The 17,283-nt window shown below is 20.0% G+C and overlaps 3 protein-coding genes across 3 annotated transcripts in view; 1 reads left to right on the top strand and 2 right to left on the bottom strand.

Annotated features, from left to right (window-relative positions):
* Positions 1-2,535, top strand: part of PF3D7_1136200 (conserved Plasmodium protein, unknown function) — a gene marked incomplete at both ends in the record, with an annotated part of 2,606 nt that extends 71 nt beyond the window's left edge. The window contains 5 exons of the mRNA XM_001348008.1: positions 1-1,058; positions 1,180-1,307; positions 1,407-1,530; positions 1,679-1,925; positions 2,124-2,535. The exon at positions 1-1,058 is cut by the window's left edge and continues 71 nt beyond it. Coding sequence (XP_001348044.1) covers positions 1-1,058; positions 1,180-1,307; positions 1,407-1,530; positions 1,679-1,925; positions 2,124-2,535 — 1,969 coding nt within the window. The remainder of the gene's footprint in view (positions 1,059-1,179; positions 1,308-1,406; positions 1,531-1,678; positions 1,926-2,123) is intronic.
* A 251-nt stretch (positions 2,536-2,786) lies between these two features.
* On the bottom strand, positions 2,787-4,595 carry PF3D7_1136100 (conserved Plasmodium protein, unknown function; the record flags this gene model as incomplete). Its single annotated transcript, XM_001348007.1, has 1 exon — positions 2,787-4,595. One exon carries the CDS (start codon positions 4,593-4,595, stop codon positions 2,787-2,789), a length of 1,809 nt encoding a protein of 602 aa, XP_001348043.1.
* Positions 4,596-5,488: 893 nt separating this feature from the next.
* Positions 5,489-16,095, bottom strand: PF3D7_1136000 (conserved Plasmodium protein, unknown function; the record flags this gene model as incomplete). Its single annotated transcript, XM_001348006.1, has 2 exons — positions 5,489-15,753; positions 15,954-16,095. The coding sequence occupies 2 exons, from the start codon at positions 16,093-16,095 to the stop codon at positions 5,489-5,491; spliced, it is 10,407 nt and encodes a 3,468-aa protein (XP_001348042.1).
* Positions 16,096-17,283: the final 1,188 nt, after the last annotated feature.

The following is a 17,283-nucleotide window of genomic DNA, read 5'->3' as shown; positions in this document are numbered from 1 at the left end:
TGTATGCACATCTATACATGTGAATGATTTAGGATATAAAGTATCTGATACAATTAACTCTTTTAAATATAAAAAAAACTATGATAATTCTGTAGTTTTAGATAAGGTTCCTGATACGCCTTTAGACAACAACGCTAAATTATCTTTTCAAGAATTGCTTAGAAAGAGATCAAGTGATGACGATGACGATAATGATGATGAAGGAGATAATGACGACGACGACGATGATAACGATAATAATAATAATAACAACAATAATAATAATAATATGAATAGATTTTATAATATGGCATCTATACAACCTGCAGCTTTTAATAATATTTCACAAAATGGAAATCAAAGTTTTACTGCAAGGATGAAACAAAATTTATCTAAATATAACCCTTTTAAAAAATCAGGATCAAATAATAATGGGAAAGTAAATAATACAAATGAAAATGTTGATGAAGACAATAATGACAATGTAGATGATAATAACACGAAAAAAAAACACAGACACATAAAACATAAATCTCAAGGTACTCTTTCAAACGATGGAAGCAATAATATGAATAATAACAATGTTAATAATAATAATGTGAATAATAATAATGTGAATAATAATAATGTGAATAATAATAATGTGAATAATAATAATGTGAATAATAACAATATGATTAATAACAATATGAATAATAACAATATGAATAATAACAATATGAATAATAACAACATGAATAATATTAATGTGAATAATAGCAATATGAATAATAACATTAATAATAACATGAATAATAACAATAATGTAAATGCTAGTAATATTCTTCTTGGTGCTTCTGCATTAACAGGTGCAGCTATCAGCGGACAAAATCAAAATGGTATTAACAATAATCAAAATGTTGTTAATAATAATACAAATAATGGAACTATTCAAAATTCTATTATGCTAAACAATAGTTCTTCTATTTTTTCCAATTTATTTGAAAATAATAATAAATTTAATACAAGCGAAATGATTTGTAGTTCTATTAACTGTACTTCTATAAATAGTCAAAATAATGATAAGATACCCCTAACTGGTATACAATTATATGAGAAGAAAGAAAAAATACATAGAATATAATTTTGTAATAAATATGGAAAATATACATATTATAAGTATATATATATATATATATATATATTTATATATTTTTGTAGACTGCTCAAATGTATTATATTGTGGCAATTGTCCATTTTCAAGTAGTCCAAAAGATCAGTGTGCAAGTATAAAAACTTTAAATGTTGATAATACTTATATAGCATCAGGATATGTCGATTCCTTACAGGTTAAAAAAAAAAAAATTATATATATATATATATATATATATATATTCAATTTTTTATATATTCTCCTTTTTTTTTTTTTTTCTTTTTTTTTATTATAGCTTCTGAATAAAAACAATTTAGTAAATATACCTTTTACTTGGGACAAAACAACATTGGACTTTTCAAAATGTTTACCGGATTTAAATAAATTTAAATTGGCTACCAAAGATTTACCAAACAAAGGTATAAATATATATATATATATATATTATTAATATATGCATATTTTTGTATATTGTATAGCTAGCTGATAACACCACATATATATATATATATATATTTTTTTTTTTTTTTTTTTTTTTTTTTTTTTTTTATTTTACTTTTTGGCTAGACAAAAATGAGGTATCAAAACGTTTGTTTAGGTTAGCAAATTTATATTTATATACAACAAAATTTGTGGAAGACAATAACAATAATCCGTTAAAAATATCCATAAATTTTAACAATATCAATATCGATTCATTAAAACCAACTGAACAGTTAGCTAATGAATGTAATTCTTTATTACCATGTCCTTTAAATATTGCAGAAATTAAAACCTACAATATACACGCAACTCAGAGTTTGGTATTATATCAGTAATATTAAAATTAAAAAATATATATAATCATAAAAAAAAAAAAAAACGACAAAGTTGAAAAAATAAATATATGTGCAAAACCTATATATTTTCTTTTTATAAGAACGGAGCATTCATATAAATATAAATATATATATATATTTATATATATACTTATTTGTAATTTTTTTTTTTTTTTTTTTTTTTTTTTGTTTAGGCGATTATTTATTCCTGAAATTTACAATGCCCTAAATACCTCAAATATTATGATTAACATAACCAGCGACCCTGGTTATAATGTGGCAAACTACTTTTTTTATGTAAAAATTGATTGTGCCAAAACGAACGACATTATAGAAAATGAAATATATCCTACAGCTACATTACCACAAACAAATCAACAAACAACTCAACAATTAACTCAACAAACCATTCCACAGACGCCTATTGAAAATAATCCTCAACAAAATGAAACAAAAAATGGTACACCACCTAAAAATGATACTTCTGTACAATTGCTGAAAAATAATACCTCTAGTAAAGATTCTAGAAGAGGATATAGCTATAGAAATAGTTCACATTCTATTATTTTCATATTTTCTATAATTACATATATATTATTTTTATAATTTTTTCTTTTAATTATTCTTTTTATATTATTTTCAAGAATTTTTTTTTTTGTTTGTTTTTTTCTTTAATTTTTTTTTCTAAATTTCTTTTTTAATCAAATATTTTTAAAAAATTAAAAAATTCAATATATAATTTTATCTTTTCCATTTTATATAATATAAAATATAATTCACATTTAAAATTTATGCATTATGACATATACTTACATATACATATATATATATATATATGTATGTATGTATGACTTTGTTTATGATAAGATGTTATTCTTTATTAATAATGATATTTGATCTGTATATAGATCAATTAAAGTATTGTGATTATTAATATCCCTTTTGAAATCTTGTACTGAAGGCACAGGAAGGTTGAAAATGGAATTGTTCGTTTGTTTCGTATATTTTTGAATTAATTTGTTTATATTATGATATATTTGTTTAAACTTTTGTAATTCGTCTATGTTAATTTCATTCACATTTTTGTCTTTAAGAATATTATTAGTGTGATTTGTATTAAAGTCATTATTTATTTGGTTCATATTGTGTAAATTATTAAAATTTTTTTTATTGTCTGTATGATACATATTGTCAACATTACTAATGTTTTTATTAAGATTTATATTATCATTAAGTGTGTTATTATTTTGGTCGTTTTTCTTAATATATTCATTTATAAGCTTTGCATTCGAAGCTATATCTTTGTATAACTTTATAAAATTATTTACATGTTCTTTTATATAATTAACCAAGGAAATATTTTCATTTATTGTATTGTTGTTCAGTATAGGATGAGGGAAATGAAGCATTATTTGATATGAGCGAATTATTTCTTCATTTATTTTATTTAGTATTAATATTATATATTGTTTTTTAATAAACTTATTCGATTTAATATTTTCCATAATTTCAAAAAACTCTTTTATATCTATATTATATTTGTCAGTTTCATTTTTTAATATTTGTAATATATTATGTAAAATTTTATACAATTTATTAATAATATTTATGTTTTTGACATGTTGTTCTAATACTTTTTTTTCTTGTAATACTTTTTTTTTATTATCTTTAAGTATTTTTAAATAATTATAAATATCATGACATCGTTCTTTGTTAGTGAAACTTTGATTTTCTTCATCCTTTTGTTTGGTGATATATTTGTTATCATCATCAAATTCATACGTTGTTTTGTTATTTTCATGCATATTAAAACTTAATAAATAAGGCAATATAATATCTGAGCATGTATATATATAATTTTGATCGTTCACCTTTTCCAATTGAATATTACAAAATTGTGTATTTTTTTCTAATAAACATATATCTAGAGTTTTATTAAATAACTTATTTTGAACAACAGAACAGTTATTAAATATATTCACCATATTTAAACAATCATTAAAATCATCATTTTGAAATGAAATTGTTTTTGTTATATAATTTTTATAACTTTCACCATAAATTGAATTTTTATTAAAATTTTGTTCTACTTTAATTTGCTCAAATGAACTTTTACAAAATATGTCTCCATCCAGTATAATACGTTTTTGATAATCAAACGAAGCACAATGAACTAAAGAATCTTCCTCATGATTATTAATACATCTATTTATTAAATGTACAAAAAACTTTTTAATATTATGACATTTAGAAAATTTACTATTCAAATTATTTTCCCATAAATGATATCCTTTTTTTTCCTTTTTTTCTTCACTATTGTTTTTCACGTCAACAACTACATTTTCTTTATTTATATAATTTAATTTACATAAAGCTTTTTGAATTTTTTCGTAACAATTAAATTCATTCATTTGATATTTCTCCAAAACATAATTACCTATATATTTATATTTTAAACAATTTGTATCATATTTATAATTTTTTAATAACTCTTCATAATACGTTAGACCATTATTTACTTCTAAACATGTATTAATTAAATCATCCTTTGAATGGGTGAAATCTCTTATTAAATGGTCATGATATTTCCCTTTAGAATTCTTACACAGGTAAGGTTTATAGAAAATAGCATATGAAAAGAAAAATAGGAAAGAAAAATTTAACATTATTATTAGAGTTTGCATAGTTATGTCACAAAAATGGAGAAAATAGAAAAAATACAAAATATTGCACAATCACAAAAAGGAACAAATATATATATATATATATATATATTTATATATGTGTATTTATGTATGTATGTAAATATTTTTGGGTATAAAAATTATTTATAGACACAAAAGAACAAATTAGAAAACCATTCGTAATACACAATATGAACATAAGAAAAAAAAACTACAGACATATATATTTATATATATATATATATATATGATGTACATGAAAATTTCCAAAATAGTCAATTTTTATAATTTACAATTATAGGAGAACTATATCTTAAAATAAGACTACTCTTGTGAGCTATTTTGGGGTAACAACCTTTTACATACTTAAAGTTATATATTTATATGACTAACATATTTTAGATTTTTTTTTCTTAATGTACATACCAAAAAGAAAGAAGGAAAAAAATAATTAAAAATAAAAAAATATAATATATACAACTCATTAAAATTACCATATCTCATTTTTTTAATAGAATTAAATATTATTTATATAATCCAATGAAGCCTTTTCTTTTTACATAAATATATTAAAATGATAATTTTAAAAAGAATAGAATAATACATACTAATTATGATTTTTTTTTTTTTTTTTCCCCTATTTAAAGAATATTTTTTTTATAAATATAATACACGTTTTTAAAACATTTATAACAAAAATTTATAAAATATAAATAAAAATTTAATGTCAACGAAACTTAAAAATATATATATATATATATATATATATATCCATATTATCATCAAAAAAAAAAAAAAAAAATACTTAAAAAAAATAAGATATACATAAAATATGTATGTATATATTTATATATATGGGTAAATTATTTACCTTCTTAGAATTCTTTATAATATTCTATATAATAAAAAGGGACGGCATATGATAAATTGAATAGTATGACTGAACCATTATCAAAAGACATGGAGTCATAATTATTATAATAATTATATATTTCTTTGTCAAAAGTATTAATAAAATGATTAAAAGAAGAATTTTCATAATTATAAGTTTTACCTTTATGTAAAGCCACAATAATTAGTCTGTAATTACAATTATGTTTATCATTAAAATTGTTATTATTATTATTATTATTATTATTATTATTATTATTGTTGTTGTTGTTGTTGTTGTTGTTGTTGTTGTTGTTGTCGTGATCATGAATATTATTTTTAATGTGGGTATCATAAAAATGTGAAGCATCTTTTATATATTTAAAAAAGATAGCATAATTTTTTATATTTGGACAATTTTGTTCAAAAAACTTTTTGTTACAATCAAATCCATGAGAGTCGCTAAAAATTTTATCCATCAAATTAAAATTAGATATAAAAAAATATAGATTCCTTTGATCAAATTCATAATTATTTTTTTTCATATATGGAATAATATTTTTTATATTAATTTTTTTATCAATTAAAGATAGGAAATTATCCATAAAATATTTGGTACATGTTTTTAATATCCTCTTTTCATTTAAATAATATTTACAATGGTTATAATTATTTTCTTCCATAAATAGACGTTTTATTAAATTGGTTTCATAATTATTATTAATATATAAACAGCTTGTCGAGTTTTCATATATTTTATAAGTATCTTGAAATTTACTCTTAATATGTCTATAAAATTTATAACAATCAAATGCATAAAAGAGTAAGTTATTATATGCATATGGAAAAATATTACTATAGTCCTTTTCTAAAAATAAAGAAACCTTATGTGTCTGTCTTTTCTGTTCTATATTATATATATTAAACATAATGAAATTATGAGTTCTTGTATTGTCTTCATAAAATAATGATGTAAAGAATTTGTTAAATAAATATAATCTATTGGATTTGCTAATAACTGAATCTTCTATATCTTCATAATTTAAATTCTTTAAATCGAAATTAAAACTTGTATATAATTCCTTTTCAACATTATCATAATTATTATATGAATTACTATTCTTTGGAAAATCACTAGTAATATTTTTCTGATAACTATTATAATAATTATCTGACATATTATTATCATTACTATTATGATTATTATTATAATTATTTGATGATGTCTTATTATTATTATTATTATGATGGTTATTATGAATAATATCTGATGGAGGCTGATCAATACTAGGTATATTATTATTACTATTATTATTTAACATGGAATTATTTTTTTTATTATGATTATTATTTGAAGAATTATCATCCATGTGGAACTTTTTAGTAGAACCATTATTATAACCATTATCGTAATTTGTTTTATTTATAACATTGTTCTGATTACTATATTTATTTTCATCAAAGGTTTTTTTCTTCAAAATATTAGAATCCTTCCTATTCATATATTGTTTATTATATAACTCATCTTCTTCTATACTATTTGTACTATTGTCCATACTTTTATAATTTTCTTTCTCATTATATTTTAATAATTTTTTCCTTTCTTCTTCCAAGTTTTTTATTTTCTTTGCATTTTCATCTAAATGTCTTCTGTTTACAAATATTGATTCGCTTAATATATTTTCGTCTTCTGCAGATTTTATATTTCTTGTTAAATAATTTGGATTATAATATTCTTCATCTTCATGTTTTCTTTCTTTTTCTTTAACTTTATTTTTTTCTTTCTTTTTAACCATATATCCTTCCTTTTCTCTTTCTTCTTCTTTCCTTTTTTGTTGTTCTTTTTTTATTTCGTTTTCTTTCCTTTTTTGTTGTTCTTTTTTTATTTCGTTTTCTTTCTTTTTTTCGTTGTCTTTCTTCTTTTCTTTGTCTTTCTTCTTTTCTTTTTCTTTCTCATTTTCTTTGTCCCTTTTCTTTCCGCTTAACTTTTCGTTTTTTTCTTCTTTTTTTTCCTTTTCGTTTTTTTCTTCTTTTTTTTCCTTTTCTTTCCTTTCTTCTTTTCTTTCCTTTTCTTTCCTTTCTTCTGTTCTTTCCTTTTCTTTCCTTTCTTCTATTCTTTCCTTTTCTTTCCTTTCTTCTTTTTTCTCCTTTTCCCTCTTTGCTTCCTTTTCATCATTTTCCATCTTCTCTTTCTCTTCATTTTTCTTTTTTTTTGACAATTTATATTTTACATCCTTCAAATCATTTTGTATATTCATCATTACATCCATTATTTTATTTAGGACATCACCATTTTTTTCTTTTCTTAAAATTTCATAATGTTCATCATATAAATCATATAACATTTGAAGATTATCACTATTGATGCTTTTATTACTATCATTAGATGTTCGTATAATATTCTCTTTATTACTAGTTTTAATATGAGGATTAGTCATATTACCAATTTTTACATTTTCTTTCATATTATTACCTTTTGTTATATTACCTTCTGTAACATTAGCACTTTTTATATGTCCCTTGATGGTGTTATATTTTCTCATGTTATTATCGGTTTCGTCATATTTTCTGTTCACGTAATTACCATCAGAATATTCTAATTCATAATGTGGGCTGTCTTTATATACACTACAATTCATACGACAATTTTCATAGTCGGTATGAAATTTTTTTAAAGGTAAACTTTTTATGTGTCCATTATTAACAGCATTTTTATTTTTACTTGCATAATCATCAACCCAATCATCATTACAATCATCATTAATATTATTATTGTTATTATTATTATTTTTTTTTCTCATTTTATCATAAGAAAAATTTGTATGATCATCCTTTACAGGATATGGTGATATCATATCCCCCTTCCTATTATTACAAAAACCAAAATTTGTATTCTTTTCTTTGTTCATTAAGTAATAATTTCCTGCATTATTATCATAATGATTTTGTTCAGTCATATTGTTGTATGTCTGATTATTATATTTTTTGTGAACAAATTTATTATCTTCATAATATATAATATTATTATTTTTTACGTAATACTCTGGAACGTCAAACTTGTCCTGATAATCATTATTATTAGGCACACATTTATAATTGTTATTAATATTATTATTATAATTGTTATTAATATTATTATTATAATTGTTATTAATATTATTATTATAATTGTTATTAATATTATTATTATAATTATTATAATAATAATTATTATTATTATTAAAGATTTCTTTTTCATTTTTATCATAAACGTCATTTTGTTGCATTTGAACAAATTCTTGCTCATTACAAATGTGTTTTTCATTTTCTTTCATATTTCCTTTTTGAATCACATATATATCATTTTTAAAAGTTAAATTTGGTTCATAATTTTTAGTTATACTTATACCATTTTGTCCTCTATTATTAAAAAAATTTTTATCTAATGTCTTCATATTATTTCTAAAATTTGATGAGACAATTTCTTCCTTAGCATAATATGTAGAATAATGTTTTTGATAATTTTCATCAACATAATTGTTTTTATAAAAATTATACTTTTCAGTTTCTTGTTCACTATAATTATTCTTATCTTCATGATGAGATTCAATATTATTTAAAATATGCGCATTTATACCTAAGACATTATGTTTACTATTTTGTTTATTCATATCATTCATATTATTCATATTATTCATATTATTCATATGGTTTATATTATTCATATTATTCATATTGTTCATATTATTCATATCATTCATATTATTCATATCATTCATATTATTCATATGGTTTATATTATTTATATGGTTTATATTATTCATATTATTCATATTGTTCATATTATTCATATTATTCATATTATTCATATCATTTCTTAAATAATCTTGAGATCTTTGTTTACCCATATTCTTATCGTTTATATAATTTTTTTCCTTTTCTTTTTCTTTTTGTTCATTAATATTATAAATAGCATTCACCACATTCTTATCATGCTTATTATTATTAAATATATTGTTATCAAAATTATTGTTCACATAAGTAATGGATCCCTTTCTATGTATTTCTTTAGATGAATCAGTTGGATATTTACCAAAAGCTATTACCCTATTATCATATGCAAATGGTTCATTAACCTGAATAAAATTTTTTTCTACTTCATTTTTATACATAGGAAACATTGTTATATTTTTATGGAAGTTATTTTGATTTTGATCTATATTCAGCATATTCTTATCATTATTGTCATTCTTATTATCCTTACAATTTATGTAATTCATATTATTATTATATTGTTGTTGAGCAGATTTATTTAAAACATCATTTGGTATATACATAAGTTTATTATTATTATTATTATTAAAATGTTTGTTCGTATAATTTTCCTTACAGTCATTATTTTGATCATTCCTATTCATATATGTATTATCATACTCTTTATATATTATTCGTGATATATTATTATCATCATCATCTTGAACCATGTTAATGTTATGATTTGTCTGGCTATTTCTATAAGATGAATTTTGTTTAGGCGTTTTATCAATATCGTCCCCTCCATTTTGTTTATTACTATTACTATTATTATTATTATTATTGTTGTTCTTGTTATTATTATTATTGTTGTTGTTGTTATTATTATTGTTGTTCTTGTTATTATTATTATTATTATCATGATTATAATATGTTTGAAAATTATTCCCCATATTACTCTTCTCATTAAAAGGTTTATTCTTATCATCAGAATAATCAAAGGTTTGATAATTTTGAAAATTTGGTGATACATTTTGCTGTTCATTCGTAGAATTGTGAATTATTAAAGAATTATTTCTTAAATTATTATTTTGCTCAACCACATGTTTATCTTTACTAGACATAAAATATGAATTATACTTTGAGTTTATTTTAACTTCCATTGGTGTATTATATTCCTCTATCGAATTTTTTTTTTGTCTTACCGTATGATCTTTATTTTCTTCCTTTCTGAATATAAGAGAATCTTTTTTTAAAACGTGTTCATTTCGCTCAAATGCTTTTTCGCTTCTTTCAAAAGAATAATTAGTACTGCATGTTTCTAATATATCGCTAGCTATTTCGCTGGTTGATTTCTTTCGAACAATTTTTTTATCTCGTGTACCTTTACAGTTATTATGATTATTACTATTAAGAACATTATTATTATTATTATCATTTTCATTATTATCATTTTCATTATGATTATTATTTTTATGATTGTTCATATGGTTATACCCTTCCAATATGTTGTTAGAAAACCCCTTTTTATCATCTTCATTGTTGTCATTTTTGTTGTGATAATTTTTTTTTTTATTATCCTCTAAGTAACTATTTATACTTTTATTTTGTTGTTTGACTATCATTTTTGCGTCAGAATTTATAATTTCATTTCTCTCAAAATGATACTTATTTGTTATATCACTTTTTATTATTTTCTCTTTATGTGATAATATTTCATGCACAGAATTATTGACAATGTTTTGATTAAAAATATAATTATTGTTTGAATGATATTCATTGTATTCATTGAAGTATGGTATATCGTTATTATTCATATTAGAAGACATTATTAAATTTTTAACCTCATTTAAAGGTATTGTTTTTAAATTATTCATATTTTTATAATTATTTTCGAACGAAATATCATCATTTATCATATCACCATTTATCATATCACCATTTATCATATCACCATTTATCATATCACCATTTATCATATCACCATTTATCATATCACCATTTATCATATCACCATTTATCATATCATCATTTATCATATCACCATTTATCATATCATCATTTATCATGTCATTATTTATCATGTCATTATTTATCATGTCATTATTTATCATGTCATCATTTATCATGTCATCATTTATTATATCATCTTTTATATTTTCTTCTTTTATATTTTCCTTTTTTATCGTGTTATTTTTTATAATTTCATCTTTTTCCTTTAATATTAAAGCATCATCCTTAAAAACAAAATTTTTTAGTGAATTGTCACAATTTTCGTTCATAGAATAATTGTTTAAGTTATCAAAAAAAAAAACAGAGGAATTATTATGAACACCAAAACTGAACATTTCAGCCATACTATTCATATTACTATATTTTATTTCATTTTGATAAGATGAATAATTAAATTCTCCTTTACTTTCATTATTATGTTTATTATCAAACGAATAATTATACAAATTGTCATTTAAATTATTTCTTACATTTGTAGGAGATATATTCGAAGATGATATGTTCAGGCTGTGTGTATTATTTTTTGATAAAGAGAATATATTATTATCATTAAGATTTGAAATATTCTTTTTATCAAAAAGGATATTATACTCTTTATTATAAGAATTGTTATCCTTTTCATTATTATGCTCTTCATTATTATCCTCTTCATTATTATCCTCTTCATTATTATGCTCTTCATTATTATCCTCTTCATTATTATGCTCTTCATTATTATCCTCTTCATTATTATCCTCTTCATTATTATGCTCTTCATTATTATGCTCTTCATTATTATGCTCTTCATTATTATCCACTTCATTATTATCCACTTCATTATTATCCACTTCATTATTATCCACTTCATTATTATCCACTTCATTATTATCCACTTCATTATTATCCACTTCATTATTATCCACTTCATTATTATCCACTTCATTATTATCCACTTCATTATTATCCACTTCATTATTATCATTATATTTTTTATTATTTATACCTCTATGTGACTGATCATATGATAAATCATTCATTTTATTCTCTATCTTATTCATGTTCATATTTGTTGGAACAAGAATATTATTTGTAGTAAAATTTTTTTTTTTTTCATTATTAGAAAAACAATTAAAATCTTTTGACGATGTATCTTCATTAATATTGTTCTTCATCGTATTTTCCTCCGCATTTTTTCTTATTCGATGTTCTATATATTTACTAATATTTATTATATCATTATTTTCATTATACATATGATTACAAGGGGATACATTCATACTACCTAAATTTCCATTTGACATATTTTTGTTGAAACTTTGATATTCATTTTTAACAGAACAATCTATGTTCTCTCTTATATCACGACTATTATCATTTTTTATGCTATTATCATATGATGACATATCTGTTTTTATGAACTGTTGTTTTTCTTTAATCAAATTTGTTTCTGGCATATCAAGTGAATTTTTATTTTGAAATATATCTATATTTGTTTTATTTGTGGTATTATTTTTATTATAATATTTATTGGATATGTTTAATATATCATTATGTGTACTTTTTATATTATTATTTATTTTTGGTATATGGAAAGCATTTGAAAATGTTGTAAATAGGTTTTCATCATTTTTGTTATAATTACTTAAATGTTCTTTATATGTAAAACATTTCGAAAACGTATCTTCATCATTCGACTTATTTTTTGAAAAAATATTTATGATATCTGTTTTGTTATAGCTTTTTGATTTATTATTATTATCTATAAATATATCACTTTTATTTGATATATTATTAGAGGTATATTTATTTATATTATCAATATTTGATGTGTTTGCTTTCCGATTTTTTATATTGGAATAATCTTTTTGAAGACTCATTGTATTTTTTAATAATATATTTTTATCAAATTGTAAAGAATTATTCTTTAATTCATTTATATTATTAATATTATTTTCATCACCTTCTAAATTATCCTTACAAGTGTTTATTATATTTTTACTTTCATAATTTAATGTATTTTCTTCTTTAAAATGATCTATTTCGTTTATTTTAAAGTTTTTATTGTGAATTACATTACATTCGTTATTATTAATAGGTTTGTTTTTTTTAGAATCTTGACTTTTATTTATTTTGATATTATCTTGATTATCCATTTTTAAGTGACAGTCTTTTTTTATGTTCACATCATTATAATTATTATCTATAATAATATTGTCATCTTTATGGTATAACTTTATTATATCTTCTTTGTTTTGATATTCTTCATATTGTTCTGTTTTACTATTTTCCACATTTCTGTCTAGGATTATTTCATTATTTTTTCCTAACACTAAGTCGTTACAACTATATGAAATTTTGAAGAGATTTTCTGCATTATTTTCAGATAGCATAATATTATTATTATATGTTTCTTTGTTATAATCATTTTGAAATAGATCCTTCTCCTTCTGATTAATATTATTATTATTATTATTATTATTATCAAAAATATGATTAGTTGTTGTATAGTTACTATGTTGAAGTAATTCATTCGATGTAGCAAAAATACTATCATCTAATATTACATCATCAAGAAATTTTTCCTCATAATTATTTTTCGTATATCTATCCATTATACTACTATTTAGACTTTCTAATTTATTTAAACTAAGATCATTCAATAAAGATATAGAATCGATTTTTTTATAAATTTCTTTAATTTTTTTTTTATTTATAATATCATCATTTGTATTTATAAAATTGTTGCAAGTTGTATTTTGCGTATTATTTTCAATATTATTATTTTTTATATTTATCTCATCGTTTGTATAATTTTTCTCTACGTGTTGGTGATTTATATTACTTTCTTGATTCTTTACAACATTTTCTTTAATATAACTTTTGAAAATGTTATTATCAAAATCGATATTGGAGATGATGTTTTTATTTTTTGGTATTTTTTTAAAACCATTTGACGTGTTCAAATTGTTACTATTCTTCATATAAGATAAATTCAATTGATGATTCATATTATTTATATTATCATTTGGATTATATACATATTGACTAGTTTTATATACATTACTATTATGTTTATTATTATTACTACTACCATTATTATTAGTTACATTGATATTATTTAACGCTTCATTATTCGAAAGGTTATTCATACTTTCTTGTTTCTTAATCGAATATAAATAATCTGATAAATTACTAACATTTTGTCCAATTCCTTTATTATTATTTAATATATGTGAACTATTAAGGTTATCATTATTAGCATCTTCTTTTCCAGAATTTATTTTTTGATTTTTAAAATGATTTGATTCCATGTTTATAGAATGCTGTTCTATACTATTTTTCATGTAATTATCATTTGCCATATCCATCGTCTTTACATATTTTCTATTTCCTACAAATTGTGTTATCATTTCATCTTTTACACATTTAGAGCTGCTATTAAATGAGCATAAGGAATTAAATTCATTATTATCATTCATTTCAGAATCATGTAAATTTGATATATTAGAAAACTTACTAATGTTTATATCTTCATCTATTACATCCCTATATTCATTCATATTATTTTTATGACTATTCATCCCTATGTTGTTAGAGTTATTTTTTTCACTTAACGAATAGAAACTATATGCATTTTTTAAACTATCTGATGATAGAATAGACATATCTAAATTAATTTGATTTAATGTTTTGTCTTCACTATTGGAATAATTCATATTTATGGGATAGCTAATTTTTTTATTAATATTTGATATGGAATCAAAATTATTACTATTACTATTGATATTATTATTATTACCATTTTTATTTGTTTTATCAACAATTATATGTCTCTCATTATATGGATTTGTATTTTTAAAACAATTTTTATCATTTCTATTATCATTATTACTTTCTATCATAATATTATCATCATGTATAATATAATCTTTTATAATATCTTTTAAATTGTTTTGATTATTCACACGATTATCATGAAAAAGATCTTCACTCCTGTAATCATTATTATTTAAATGTACGTTATTCTTTTTAAATTCTAAATTATCATTATTATCACTATCACACTTTAATAAAAGATTTATATTCTTTTCTATTTTTTTTAAAGAATGTTCCTTAGCAATATTTTTTAAAAATTCAATTTCCTTATTATAACCATTACTATTAGTACTATTATTATATTTATCATCATTTTTTGTATATTCATTTTCTGATGTTTCTTTTATATTTAATTTTTTATTTATATCATATTCTTTTAACATATTCATGTCTTCAATTTTTGTATTATATTCTTTTAACATATTCATGTCTTCTTCTATATTTGTATTACATTTTTCTGTCTTTTCATTACTCCTTTTTTCATCCTTATCATAATTAATTATTGTTTTAAGTTTAGATAAGCTATCACTAATATTATTATATAAGCCAACTTTCGAACTTCTAGATTCGCTCCTTGAAATGTTATTTGTAGATATCCTTCTACTATCATTAGGGTATACATTCTTATTCTTCATAATATCGTGTGTACTAAATATATGATGATTTCCATCTTACAAAAAAAAAATAAAATAAAAAATATATATATATATATAAAATAATAAATTAATCAATAGGTAAATATCATATATACATATATATATATATATATATATATATATATATATATATATGTTTATATTTTAGGTTCTTTTTACAAAGATATAAAACACAAATTTCATATATCAACACAACATATATAATACTCATTACCATCATTTCTTTCTTCCAGAATATTTTTCATGTTGGAATTGTTGAATGATTTATTTTTCCATTTCTCATTTATATTTAATATACGATTTGATACAATTTCATATGTTGTATCTAGAACATCGTGAAATTCACTATCAACCATATTTTTTCTTTTAACACCAGTTAAATTTTAAAACAAAATAATAATAATAATAATAATAAAATAGTTAGCACATTTATACTAAGATTCATACCTGTTAATATTTCAAATGTAGATAAACCAAATTCGTATATATCACATATAAATACATTAACAAACTTAAAAAGATAAAATGTAAAAAAAAAAAAAAAAAAAAAAAAAAAAAAAAAAAAAATTCTATTAGTATTCAATAAATAATTTAAAAATTTATTTATTTTTCACAAAAAATTTAACTTAAAAAATTAAATTATACATTATATTGTTGCTACTATTTAAAGATACTAAAAAATTATATATTAATAATATTATATATATATATAGAGATAGATAGATATTTATAAGGATTTCTTTTATGATATAACATATAAATACATATAAAGAAAAAAAAAATTTACAAAAAAAAACATATGCTTTTTATATATTCAAATTGTAACACTGGTGGTGAGGTTATAATTGATCCTCACAACACATTATTTTTACAAAAAAAAAAAAAAAAAAAAAATATATTCGTCTTTACATTTTTTTTTCAAAATATAAAAAATAAAATGAATAAATGAATATATATATATATATATAATATATGTACGAAAAAAAAAGTGTTAACATGAATATTATATCAATTTATAATATTTATATATAATTAGTGTGTATTGTGTACTTCATATATTAACACATATCAATAAAAAATATATATATATTATATTTATTTCTAATTTAAAAAAAAAAATATATAATTTATTAATCATTTTTTCTCATGTATAAGGTATGTTTCTTTTTCTTTTTTTTTCTTTTTTTTTTCTTTTTTTTTTCTTTTTTTTTTCTTATATTTTGTTATATTTAAAAAAAAAATAAAAAAATATAATATTTTTTTTTTTTTATGAAAATATATAATATTATTCTTTTTATATGTAAAAAAGAATATTATTTATATTTAAGAGACTTAATACTTTTTTAAGATTTTATGAGAAAAAGAGATTATATGAATTTTTTTTTTTTTTTTTTTTTTTTTTTTTTTTGTAATACGCATGCTAAAAATATTTATAATATATATTTCTTTAAAATAAAAGAAAAATATTATATGTATTATGTATGTATAATATATATATATTTATTTTATATTTGTCTTATTCAGAAAAAATATAAAATGTAAAA

The sequence above is a fragment of the Plasmodium falciparum genome (genome assembly GCF_000002765.6).
Source record: "Plasmodium falciparum 3D7 genome assembly, chromosome: 11".
Classification (NCBI taxonomy): domain Eukaryota; phylum Apicomplexa; class Aconoidasida; order Haemosporida; family Plasmodiidae; genus Plasmodium; species Plasmodium falciparum.
This window is presented reverse-complemented; position numbering and strand designations above follow the sequence as displayed.